The following is an 11,962-nucleotide window of genomic DNA, read 5'->3' as shown; positions in this document are numbered from 1 at the left end:
GAACTTATTTGACTTTCTTAGTTGTCTCTAAAGGAGGTAACTCAGCAGGAGAGTCATCATGACGAAAATATTTCAAATCATCAATGATAACATTTACTGATTCCACCATAACACGAGTTCTTAGATTATATACTCTAAAACCACGACTGCTACATGCATAGACAAGGAAAATACCTTCAGCGCTTTTTGAATCAAATTTTCCTTTATGTTCTCGATCCTTGAGTATGTAGTTGTTAGAGCATAGCTTGGTTGAACTCACCAAGCGTTGGTATGTCAAGTTTGGTTGCCATATTTTAGTATCAAAACTCATATAGAGTCACTTGATTAAATACTAGAGTCAACTTCGTTTAGGTTAGAGTAGAAATTCTAGTAATGTTGAGACATATAAGTATTACTTCGAAGACCTGAAGAATGTGAAGAAGTAACACACTACAACGACGATATCATCCTTCCATAGAGGTTAGTAATATTGACTTGAACTATCTCATTCCTAACGTATCTTTCAAGTCGTACTATATTGAAAACATAACTGCGAAGCTGTATATACTGTACATATTGTGTATAATACTCTAGTCATGTGGAATGATCATAATAATATGATCATAATATTAAGGAATTAGACTACGAAGTATAACACTTATCTTTTAAACTTCGTAGATATGACATCGACATAATCTTTTATATATTGTTATGATTACGTGAATAGGATATGGTGAAGATTTCATCCTAGCAAACAATGTTTTACATTTGTTTAAATGAAGTACATTCATGAACTTGTTTCGTGAATTTAAAGGGAAATCAATAGGCTTATTGGTCTGGCTATTCATTGCATATCTTTGGATGACCAATATGTGTGAGTTGGTAAAACTGATCTTAACTCAGGTTATGTATCTTGGTATAACTGACACAATAGACTTATGATTTGGTATGACCGGTCCTGGTAATTGGTGTAACCGATCCTAAGTAATCACCATGAGATGGTATGATCGATCCTTGTAATTGGTGTGACCGATCTTAATAATTGGTGCGACCGATCATAAGTGTTGTGTGACCGATCCTTGTAATCGGTGTAACCGATCCTAGTGACTGGTGTGGCCGATCAAAAGTAGATGTCATGTGTATATGGAACCGATCCTTGTAATTGGTGTAACCGATCCTAGTGACTGGTGTGACCGATCACAAGTAGGTACCATATTTAGGTATAACCGATCGTAGTGATTGGTATAACCGATCCGAACCCATGTATGTGACTTGGTAAGACTGATCACAACTAACCATTGTGACTGTAGCTGGCGACATGGTTTTTCAATGCCGACATTCCGTCGACCATGCCAATTTCATTGAAAAACCATGCCGACAGCTCCAGTGAAATATCCCCCAATTAATTTATGTATCCCTCAATTGTGTATTCTAAAAAACCAAGTCGTAGAAGATAATAAATATACCCCCTTTTATGTAGAGAAGTTTTCCTTTTATAACATTTTTTATTTCTCCAACTTTCAAAACTAGGTTAAGTATTCTCGAAGTCCATTCCCAAGTTCTCCATTATGCCCATGTGTGAAAATTATCCATATGAATTTTTTGTCCAAAATTGGTCACGGAAGTTGGCCGGGAAGTCACTGGAATCCGACCGGAAAGGTCACATATCTGTCACCGGAAAATTATCTCTGTTTCACATGAGTCAAACTACCAATCTTTGTTTTCTGTAACGGTCAACTAACTATTGACTTCACCTGGTCAGCTCACCTGAATCAGTGAGTCAACTTGTCTAACTTGGAATACAACCGAGTTCTGACTGTTTCTGGGTAAATTTAGGCCAATCCAGGACATTCTTTCACTGCAAGCTTAACATACATTTAAAGCATTTACAATCAATCCAATAGCTCTCTAATAACTAAAGGATCTTCTTCAATATTATCCGTTGTAGCTTCAAAAATCAGTCAAAACCCATGAAATTCATCCATTCAAATCAACAACACAAACTCCATATTGTCACATCACAAAGTGCATATGTCTAACATATTCCTCGATTGGTTTCATAAATACGTTGGACGAAAGTGATTACTTATTACTTCGCAAAACAATGAAGGGGAAGTGAATGAAGTTGTTTTGCACATACGAAGGTAGTAGAATCCTTAAAGCCGCAATAACTTTTTGTTCAGGACTATGACATCTAATATTTAATCCATCAAACTGATAATTAAATTGAAGTTCTACTCGACAAAGCTCATTAATAATCTTTATCACGAAGTGCAGGGGCATGCAGAATCGACATTGGAAATCTTGATCAGAGTACACATAATTGGGAAGAAAATAATCGTGCATCAGCTTTTGGTGGAACCATTCCCTCCCTCGATATGTATATCTTCTTATGAATACTTCTTTTGGCTCTAGAACTCTAGGTATTTGTCTCGAATGTACGAGCATCAGAGTGCCGATTAGTTCTTTATCTTTAGTTTTCTCATCATCATGTTGTTGCAACCCCCATTCATGCATTTCTTGTTGTAATTTGAACTGATTCATATGAATGTTCTTCTCTTTGTTGGAACTCGCCATTGTGATAATTATCAAATTTAAATTTGAGAATACAGAAAAAAAAAAGTAAAATATATGTAGAAATAGGTGTGAGTAATTTGAAGAAGTAAAATGACGTATCTATAGGAAGGATGTATGGGAAAATAGTCGTTACAAATAAACGTCAAATGATATGATGCCCATCAAGCGATGGGAATTACAACGCCAACGTTACAGTTAATATTTGTCCCGTAATGACGCAATTAATTTGCCATGCCGCCTGATATGCCAAATAATCTTTTTTTTTTTTTTGACATGGTTCACACGAACATGCCTAACATTAAAAGACCGCATATTATCCCCTTCTACACGTGGCTTCACGTGACACCTGGTGACATTTCTTGTTTTATCGGTGAAGAAACATATCGGTGAGGAAAGAATTGTCTCCAGGATTCCAAGGGCTTACAACTGTACTGTGTTTTCTCTAGGTTTCGTTTTCCTCATTTCACGCTATATAAACCCATTTCCTGCGCGGGGAAAGTTCTCGTTTCCGTAGTTTCAGTGTTCAGAGAGAGAGAGAGAATGGGGAATCGGCGATTTGTTGCAAGAAGCGATAGCGACGAGGAAGTAGTAGACAAGAAATCTGAAAATGAAAAGAGGAAAAAGAGAAAGATCGCTGAAGAGGTAGAGGAAGAATGGGAGAGCGATAAAAATGAAGATATGGAAGAAGACGATGATGAAGGTGAAGCTGAAGAAGAAGCACCAAAGCCTGTTGGTGATGTAATCAAAGTTTCTGGCAAAGGAAAATCGAGAAGAAATCATTACAAAGCTTTTGATTATGATGGAAATTCTTTCAAACTTGTAAGTTTTCTTCATTATAAGTTTTGGTTTTATTAGGGTTTTGACTAAACTTTTGGGGATTTTTTGGTGAATTCTGAATATTCTAGGGTTTTATGACATGTATAGTTAAGTATTTAGCTACAATTATTATCTCTCTGGTACGTTTTTGCATCTTCTTGTGATTAAGTTATCTAGGGCTTTATATTGCTTTAAAACATCGAATTCTTGTATCTTGATGCTGAATTGTTGGATTTATGTCCCGTTTCTCTGATTGTTTTGTGCTGCTAAAAGCCACATGCTACATTTTGCCACTCCTCTTGAGATTTGTGCTACGAGTTTGTTACCGAATTTGCTATACACTGTTATTTTATCATGTGTGTAAATGCTCTTTCAGATCCTGTATCCAAAACAGATTCAGATACTATCTTATGAATTAGTTTAACTAGGTGCATGTCTTCAACAGTGTTCTTCTCGTTGTGGAAGTCTATGTACTGTTGTTTATGATCTCAGATGATATTTTATTTCTCTGTGACATGGTATTGATGTATCAGGCTTCATGTTCTTGTTGAACCAACCAGAATGTTGTTTTTCTCTTTTAAAGAAAGTAAGTGTGCTTCTTGAATTTCAATACTTTAAAGTTGTTGCTCGCATCAAGTTTGAGATGTGAATTTGATGGCATTACCGAGGCCTATAACTATGGAGGGAACACCACATGACTCAAGAAGTAACATGCTAAAACGGACACAATTTTGTTAAGCCGATTAGAATATTAGATTACATTTTAGGAACAATAGCTTATAGTCTCTTTTCTCGTATGGCATGATATACTCATCTAGTACTATGAGAGGATGCACAAAGTTGGGTATGATAACTTCTATATGTACGATCATACAGGGTTGCATGAACCTTGATCGATCAGTTTACTTCTTGATCTTATGTATAAAATCTGCTTCTTCATATTTTCTGCTTTCACATTCTTTTACCTAATCTCCACCTTTTAGAACTTCCAATTCGAATAAAAATTGCTATAAGTTATCTTCATTGCTAACTAGCCAAGGATGTCGGAAGCTCCAAATGGATCTCTAAGTTGTGCTCCCTTTATAATTGGTTCCATATGAGTGATCCTGTCATCTGCAATTGCTTGTTCATTTTAGCGACAAACTCTCTGTACATATTAATTTTAGACTGCTTGATATCTTGCACAAACAGTTGTTCTAGTTTCAGGGATATCAGTTGTTAGTTTGGTCACTTTATATATATGTAATTCCTTTTTCTGTTTTTTGATCCAGGAGGATCCAGTTCTTTTAACTCCAGAGGATACAGGTCAAAAGCCTTATGTTGCAATCATCAAGGTGATTTCTGAACCGCTTAATGTACTTGCTTTTCAGTTGTAGCATTTAATTTGCTAGTAGGATGGAGCATGTCAAATTACAAATGTCTTAAATTCTCATTCTCTTTTAAGAGGTTCGAGGCAAATGGCTGTCTGTTGGTTGTAAGGGCTTTCTGCCAAATAAATATTTCTGAAGGGGGATGCAACATTTGTTATTCTGTTTTAAAATGGGATTAGTCATAGTAATTGATCATCTTTTACGAAGGGACTTAAGAATCACCAGTACGTTTAAGTTGGGATAGGAGAATTGTACATATAGGATGGCCCGTTCACTCTAGAATGGGAGTAGTGCTTATCAGGCTCCACGAATTAAAACATGTCAAGGGCTGACCACTTTTTCATTAAAATTGTGTTAGAAGGATATCCAATTAAGTAGGTAAACAGTTTGTGAAGTAGCTCTGCAAATCTTCTGGTCCAGACTGTCCTAGTGCTGTCAATATACTTGGTTTTTGTTATCTCTTAGGTTAATTTTACATAAAGTATAGTGCCTTAAAGCTGTTGCTGGTGCTCATGGGAGGTTTGCCAGCATTAATTTGTATATTTCTGTTAAGGAACTAGACGTGACACTTTCGGTTGACAAAATTGAGATGGTTTCTGTTGATTACTAATTAAATTCGCTTTTGGATATGTTATTCTCTTCCTTTATTATAATTGCGTAGCCTCTAGCACCATGGTTGGTTTTGAAATCTTTTTGTTTTCAATCTGTGGTTGAGACGAGTACAAAGGGTTCCAGCAATTAAAATACAGAACTCTATAGGGGGGCTTCAGGTGTGAAAGATGTTCAATCGACTTCTTTAATAGGTGTACTGGTTGCCAATTTGTTTGTTACAATATGCAAGTGAAAGCTAAGTGCTTCCATGATGAGGAAGGTGCAACAATTTGGCTGTCCACTTTCATGCGAGCTGCATAGCATGAATGGGTTTCAGTAGTTGCTTTCCGTGTTTGTGATATTAGGTGAATCTTAACTATTGTTGATTTTCTTGTTTGCAATTATAGCTTGGTTTTCAAAGTCTATGTCCTCGTGCTTATCTAGAACTGTTCAGTATAGGTAGAGAAACCATAACCTTTGTTCCTACAAAACCCCTGATCTCATGAATCCTAGTTCCTCTTTTCTGTTGCATTTGTTTCTGCGCCTGGTTTATATCCTTGTACGTGAGAGTCAGAGTTACAGGACTCAAGCTTGTGACTTATTAAGGTGAAATAGAGAATTCATACTTAAAGAGTACGATCAGTAGATTTCTTGTTATCCATTTTAAGAGCCATGAAGGTTTGTTTAGGTCCACACTTTACTAAGTGTTTGGGAATATCATTCATCCAAAAGGTACAAGGTTTTACGTCACTCTCTTCCGTTTCAGATTATTTTTCGATGGTCTACCGGTTTTTAATTTGTTTTCGCTTGGGCACATTTGTACAAGAAGGTAACAGAGAATTGGAAGCTACAAATATGAGTCTAAAAGCATCATAAGAAATTTAAAAAGATGATCTGTTTCATTTGAAAATGGTAAGTTGTGTTGGTTTTTCTTACATTGCCTAGAAAGGTAAAATTACCTCCCTTGCACAATCACTCTTCTCATCATCACTCATTTGATTTGGATTTTCTGAGACATGGTTTCACACTTTCAAGTACTGCTTGAAATCCATGCTGAAACACAAATGCAATGGTTATTGGTTAAGGTTAAACAGGTGGTTTCAAAATGGTCTCATACAACTAAAATATTATCATCTAGAATAGTGTGTGCTGCTGGAAATGGCAGTTGAGAAAGATGTCAACAGACTTAAACCAAGTTCTACTGCTTCGTCTAGTCATTACCACACTAAGCTTTATTTCTCTGATCCTCATACAATGAAACAAGTGGATAGAAATGAGTCATGAGTTTAGTATAGCTTTGTTGCAATAATTTATCTTTTGTCGTATTTGTTGTTTCTAGTTAAGTGAGATGTTCATACTATATCCTTTTTTTTTACTTCTAGTTAACATGTATATATGTTTGCATTTTAAAAGAACCATCAAATCTTACAGTATTATTGCACAGTCATTCCTTGAATATTTTTTACTTCGTGATCGCAGGAAATAACACAAGACAAAGAGGGGTCGATGATGGTTACTGGACAGTGGTTCTACCGGCCAGAGGAAGCAGAAAAAAAAGGTGGTGGAAACTGGGAAAAGAAAGATACTAGGGAGCTGTTTTACAGTTTCCATCGTGATGAGGTACCAGCTGAGTCAGTTATGCACAAGTGCGTTGTGCATTTTGTACCCTTGCATAAGCAGCTTCCTCGTCGATCAGAGCACCCTGGATTTATTGTACAAAAGGTTTATGACACTGTGGAGAGAAAACTCTGGAGACTAACTGACAAAGACTATGAAGATGGAAAACAACATGAAATTGATCTTCTTGTGCAAAAAACTCGAGAATGTCTAGGAGAACTTCCTAATATTGAGACTGAAGAGGCCTTGGCGGATCTCGAGTACCAACAGAAGAATAAACGGCACTTTAGAAAGAAACTCATACCTCCTATTGATGTTTCAAGGGAAGATGATCCAATGACAAGAACTGACCAACTAGCTGTTGAAACTCCGGGAAGCTGCACAGGTGTTGCTTCAGACTCAGAGTACTTTAAGATTTTAGGGAATAATCTGACGGGTGATACCGTTCGTGACAAATGGTTAGAGAAGCTTCTTCAAGGTATTGAATATGTTTGTAATTCAAAGGACTGTGCGAAAGATGAACACAAAGAAAAATGTAGCGCTGCATCTCTTGAGAAGGTAGGCAGTACTCTCATGATCCTGATATTGGGTACTCTTTTTCTGATGGTTCTCTTACTGACTATACCTTTCTTCAGTTCAACGTATTGATCTAGTTTTTTTCGTAATATTGTATAGAAGACCGCCCTCTGGCCGGATGCTGCTGTTACAGCCATAGTTGCTCTTGAGCAGGCCTCTCACGACGCTTTCAGCGGCGATTTTCAAAAATATAATCAGAAAATGCGCCAGTTGCATTACAATCTCAAGGTCAGCTCTGACTTTTATTGTTTCTTTAGAATGTATTCCTAAATTTGGATTCCTCCTCTTTACAGTATGTATGTCAATGTTGATTTAGTTGGCATAATTTGGAATTTTTTCTGGAGGGCAGCCTGAAATTTTGGCCTTGCACTATTAGTTGATGTTTTAAGCTGTTTTATTTATTAATTTATTTTTTATTTTTAAATCTCTATTTTACTCCCTGGCCTTTGCAGAACAATGAAAGATTAGCGAAACGTTTGGTAAACCGAGAGTTGGAAGCTTCTGTGATTTTGAACATGTCTCCGAATGAGTTGAAGGTGAGAAACTTACTTTTGGTATTCTTATGTTTTCTTTATGTCCATTTCTTGATCCACCGTTTTTTTATAGAAAAAAAATATGATGGTCATTACGTATCTCAATGGTCAATGACTAGCACAAAAACACAATCCTAGTGATTACATTGATGACAACCTTATTTGAGGGCTCGAGAGATGCTTTCCTCTCTCCATCATGGTCCCTGAAAATCGGAGATCATTTGTCGTGAATTCAAGGTTGCAGCGCAAAAGACTTGGGATACGTAGTGTTTCTGTGGTTGTGCTAGTAAACATTTTGAAGAATCTGATCCAACTATTCAACTTGTGCAATGATTTACAATATTATTGTGTCACATCTCAAGTTATCTGGTGTGGGTTAAGAGGATCTGTAATCTCCACAGATATAACAATAATATGTGGTTTTTTGAAATTGATGGCAAGCATAGAGACCATCACGTCAAAACCAATCCGAGTAACTGCAGCAATTAACTCTTTTGTTATTCTGAAATATAAACAAATGTTATCCCTTAACTTTGCAATCCATTTTCCACTTTCTACCGCTCATTTATGGAATACTTCACATGCAATATGATTATATGTTTATATTAAAACAACCTTTTACTAATCTAGCGGGGGTTATTCTTCTTCTTTTAGTTTTGTTTTGCTATGTTTTGGTTCTGTTCTCATTAAGCATTCCGCATTGGATTTATGGTCCATTATCAATTGATAGGGAGTGATGAGTTCAACTAATCCCTGCAGGATTTCTCTATCAAACATATTGCTCCCTGCAATAATCTTTTTTTTTTGGTCTCCCTTGTTGTGCTTATTTTTTTCGTATGTGATTAGGATGGTCTGACAACAGAGGAAGCTGCGCCCAAAGAACCTGAGCAGTCGGAGCGCATGCAGGTTGGTAGAAAACAACTTTTTGCTGTGCAGATGTTTTTGTTAGAATTTGATTTATGGCTGATTATGGCACCTTCATGTGAGCAGATGACGGATGCTCGATGCGCAAGATGCATGGAGAAAAAAGTGGGTCTTACAGACATCATCCAAGCAGGACGTGGAGATCGTTATCAGGTAATCTCGTAATTGGTCCTTTCTTTATTATGTCGTAGTTGGTTTGTTTGTTTTTTCTACGACTTGTAAAAATCATTAGTCCATGACTTAGTTGCTCAGTTTAACTGAAATGCTATGGTACTGAAGTTAGACTGTTAATTCTGACTAATTTTGGTCGTAAAACACGCCGTACATTCTGGCAAGTCATGATTGTAGTCCTCAATTTCTAGAAATTGGATTGATGAGTACGATGTTGACTCAGCAATAATGGGGCAAGCCAGTTGTTTAAGTAAATCTCCCACTAAATAGTGTGATGCATTAAGATAGGAAATTTCTGTTCTCTGTCTCCCTGTGCCAGAATCAGTTACTTGCAGTTTCTGCCCAGTAGACATGGTTATATCGTGCAAAATATTGTTGCCGAAATATACATATATAAAGGATCTTAAGGCTTGGTCTGAATTCGGTAGAATTCATTGGCCGGAACACTTGTTTGCTCGCAAATGGTAGATTCCGCTGTCTGGTTGAGGCGGTGTCGACATTTTTGCTTCAATTTCAGTTAGATATCCCCGTGTTTGGGGCTAAAATCTGAACAGCTGAGCACAAACTAGGGAAGTCGATTTCATTCACTGTTAATGGCTGTGCCCGCTGTTTATACAACCCTATAGATGGGGCTTGTCTACATGTAGGAATACTGAGTTTGTTTTGTTAAAGAATGAAACTATGGACATTATATTGTGCTCAAGTAAAGAATGAAATAATGAATGTCAACTGGTATGATCTTGAGCTGTTTTAGATTCTTATTGATTCTTCTATTTTGATTGACTTGAACCAGTTGGAATGTCTTGCATGTGGTAACACATGGTATGCGTCACGAGACGAGGCTTCTGAACTGACAATAGAAGCGCCGAATGTTGTGACAAACGTAGGCACAGCACCATTGGCCACTGCCAAGTTTGAAGATGTTGAGAAGAAGCTGCTCAGTCCTCGTGAAACCGAGAAGAAGCTGCTCAGTCCTCGTGAAACCGAGAAGAAGCTGCTCAGTCCTCGTGAAACCGAAAAGAAGCTGCTCAGTCCTCGTGAAACTGAGAAAACCAGCTAGTGCTACTGCTGATGCGCTGAAGAACAAATTTGAATGCCTGTCAGAACGAAGCAGAAACAATTAAGCAAGTTTGGACCAGGAGATCTCAGTGGCGGTCTAACCACATGGAACAATGGTGTGTAGAGAACATAGTAATTAGCGTGGTAGATGTTGTTTGTAGTAGCAGTAGTTCAGGAGAAATAAGTAGAAAGTAGTCTACCTTAGGATGATAGTGTACAGTTACAGGTAGCTGCCTCCTACCTTTTGAAAATCACCTTGCTAACACTTGGGCTTTCTTTTTTCCTATTAAAAAGAAAAGAGGGTAATCTGGTTCTTAAGTAAAGATAGATTTGTATGAACCTCACATGTAGTTCTGTTAATTTCTGCATATTTCTTTGTTTTTCTATTCTAATTGAGCAATTTGAGCCCTTTGTGAGTGGAGGTCCGGCCTCCTCATTTTTGCGTCTCTCAGATTCTCACTATTTATCATCTTCTCCTGTGATGATCACAGTAGGAGCCTACATATATATCTCCGGTTGACATTTTTATACTCTGAAATTTTGTTCAAACTACTTTAAAATTAGTTTCCGGCACCAGCAATCTTACAAAGGTGTACTATAGAGTTTGGTATACCAGCCCATTTTTCCGCAGCTATGTTCTTTGTGACGCTACCATGAAAAGAGATGTGTTTTATTAGTTCCATTTTCGTGATCATCATAAGCATCAAAGGTATACATAGCCTTTCTGCCGGCTCCCTAAACCAGACAACCATTCCGTGGAATATCATTTGGTTCCCTTTCCGTGGAATATCATTTTGGCGCTGACGAAGGTTGCCCGAAAAATCATACTTATTTCCAACTGCGTGTGGCCAATTCCTTGCCGGCTACCAGATAGATGCGCTCATTCTTCATCCTTCCTGTCCGCCGGCTGTTACCACCCTAGCACGTGGAGCAGGATACTGATTTTGTGTACCCCAGACCTCTCCTCTTTCCCGCCCTCTCGGGGTTTTGGAACACGATTTATAAAGGGGTATACATGTCTTATTAAATGCTGATACCATTTCATCGATCCAACGGTCAGGATCGGTGGGATTTTTTTGTCCTATATGAAACGGTATCGACACTTAGTAGAACTGTTATCCCCTTTATAAATCATGTTTTGGAAGGTCCTTCCCCTCCTAAAATCAAAAGTCAAATTATTTCTCGATCCAAAAACTTTTATTTTAACCAGTCATTTTCGAGCATTTCTAATCCAACGCTCTCAACCAGATGGATAGAGGATCCCTCGTGCACCATCGCACCATCTCCGGTTGATATTTCTGAAGTGTACCAGAAGTATAGTCATAGTAACGATGATACTCAGGGTTAGTTGAATCTTTTGACTTCTTTTTCTTATAATTAAGGAACGGAGTTCTCCGATATCTGGAACTTGCAATAAAAATATCAAATTTTTTTTATCGATTTTACCTGAGTTGTTAACAAGACCCGACCGCACGTCATGTATACATGAATTGACAGAATCGGAATTTTCACCAGTACAAACCTTTTCCTTCATCGAAATTAGTCGTTCCAGCGATTTAAAAGCGTTTTCAAAAGCCTTCAACAAATATTTGTCAATTGATCCATCATGATAGTATTCCTCAAATAGATTGAGAAGCAGTCTAGTAAGGTTCCATATTCTTGAGCTTTTGTTCACGCATTTCCTGCAACGGACCCTTTTAAAGGAACCTTTATTTTTTCCTTAAGATTGTTTTCCATCATCTAAGATTT

The 11,962-nt window shown here is 37.4% G+C and overlaps 1 protein-coding gene across 2 annotated transcripts; it reads left to right on the top strand.

The window, feature by feature from the left end:
* Positions 1 to 2,958: 2,958 nt before the first annotated feature.
* Positions 2,959 to 10,621, top strand: LOC113358373. 2 transcript variants are annotated; one of them, XM_026601924.1, is made up of 8 exons: positions 2,959 to 3,375; positions 4,644 to 4,706; positions 6,813 to 7,508; positions 7,629 to 7,754; positions 7,979 to 8,062; positions 8,906 to 8,965; positions 9,050 to 9,136; positions 9,948 to 10,621. In XM_026601924.1, the coding sequence occupies exons 1-8, from the start codon at positions 3,097 to 3,099 to the stop codon at positions 10,212 to 10,214; spliced, it is 1,662 nt and encodes a 553-aa protein (XP_026457709.1). In that variant the 5' UTR covers positions 2,959 to 3,096; the 3' UTR covers positions 10,215 to 10,621. The 2 variants fall into 2 exon arrangements, with proteins under 2 accessions (XP_026457709.1, XP_026457708.1); XM_026601923.1 differs by having other exon boundaries at positions 7,626 to 7,754.
* Positions 10,622 to 11,962: the final 1,341 nt, after the last annotated feature.

Source organism: Papaver somniferum, chromosome 3 (assembly GCF_003573695.1).
Source record: "Papaver somniferum cultivar HN1 chromosome 3, ASM357369v1, whole genome shotgun sequence".
NCBI lineage: Eukaryota > Viridiplantae > Streptophyta > Magnoliopsida > Ranunculales > Papaveraceae > Papaver > Papaver somniferum.
The sequence above is the reverse complement of the archived record's forward strand: the minus strand, read 5'-3'. Positions and strand labels throughout refer to the sequence as shown.

What these genes read in the sequence shown, in the direction of transcription:
- LOC113358373 (XM_026601923.1), top strand. Translation starts at nt 3,097, where the DNA reads ATGGGGAATCGGCGATTTGTTGCAAGAAGCGATAGCGACGAGGAAGTA. An exon ending in ATGGAAATTCTTTCAAACTT is followed by an intron (nt 3,376 to 4,643) that starts GTAAGTTTTCTT and finishes TTTTTGATCCAG; the next exon opens with GAGGATCCAGTTCTTTTAAC. An exon ending in CTTATGTTGCAATCATCAAG is followed by an intron (nt 4,707 to 6,812) that starts GTGATTTCTGAA and finishes TCGTGATCGCAG; the next exon opens with GAAATAACACAAGACAAAGA.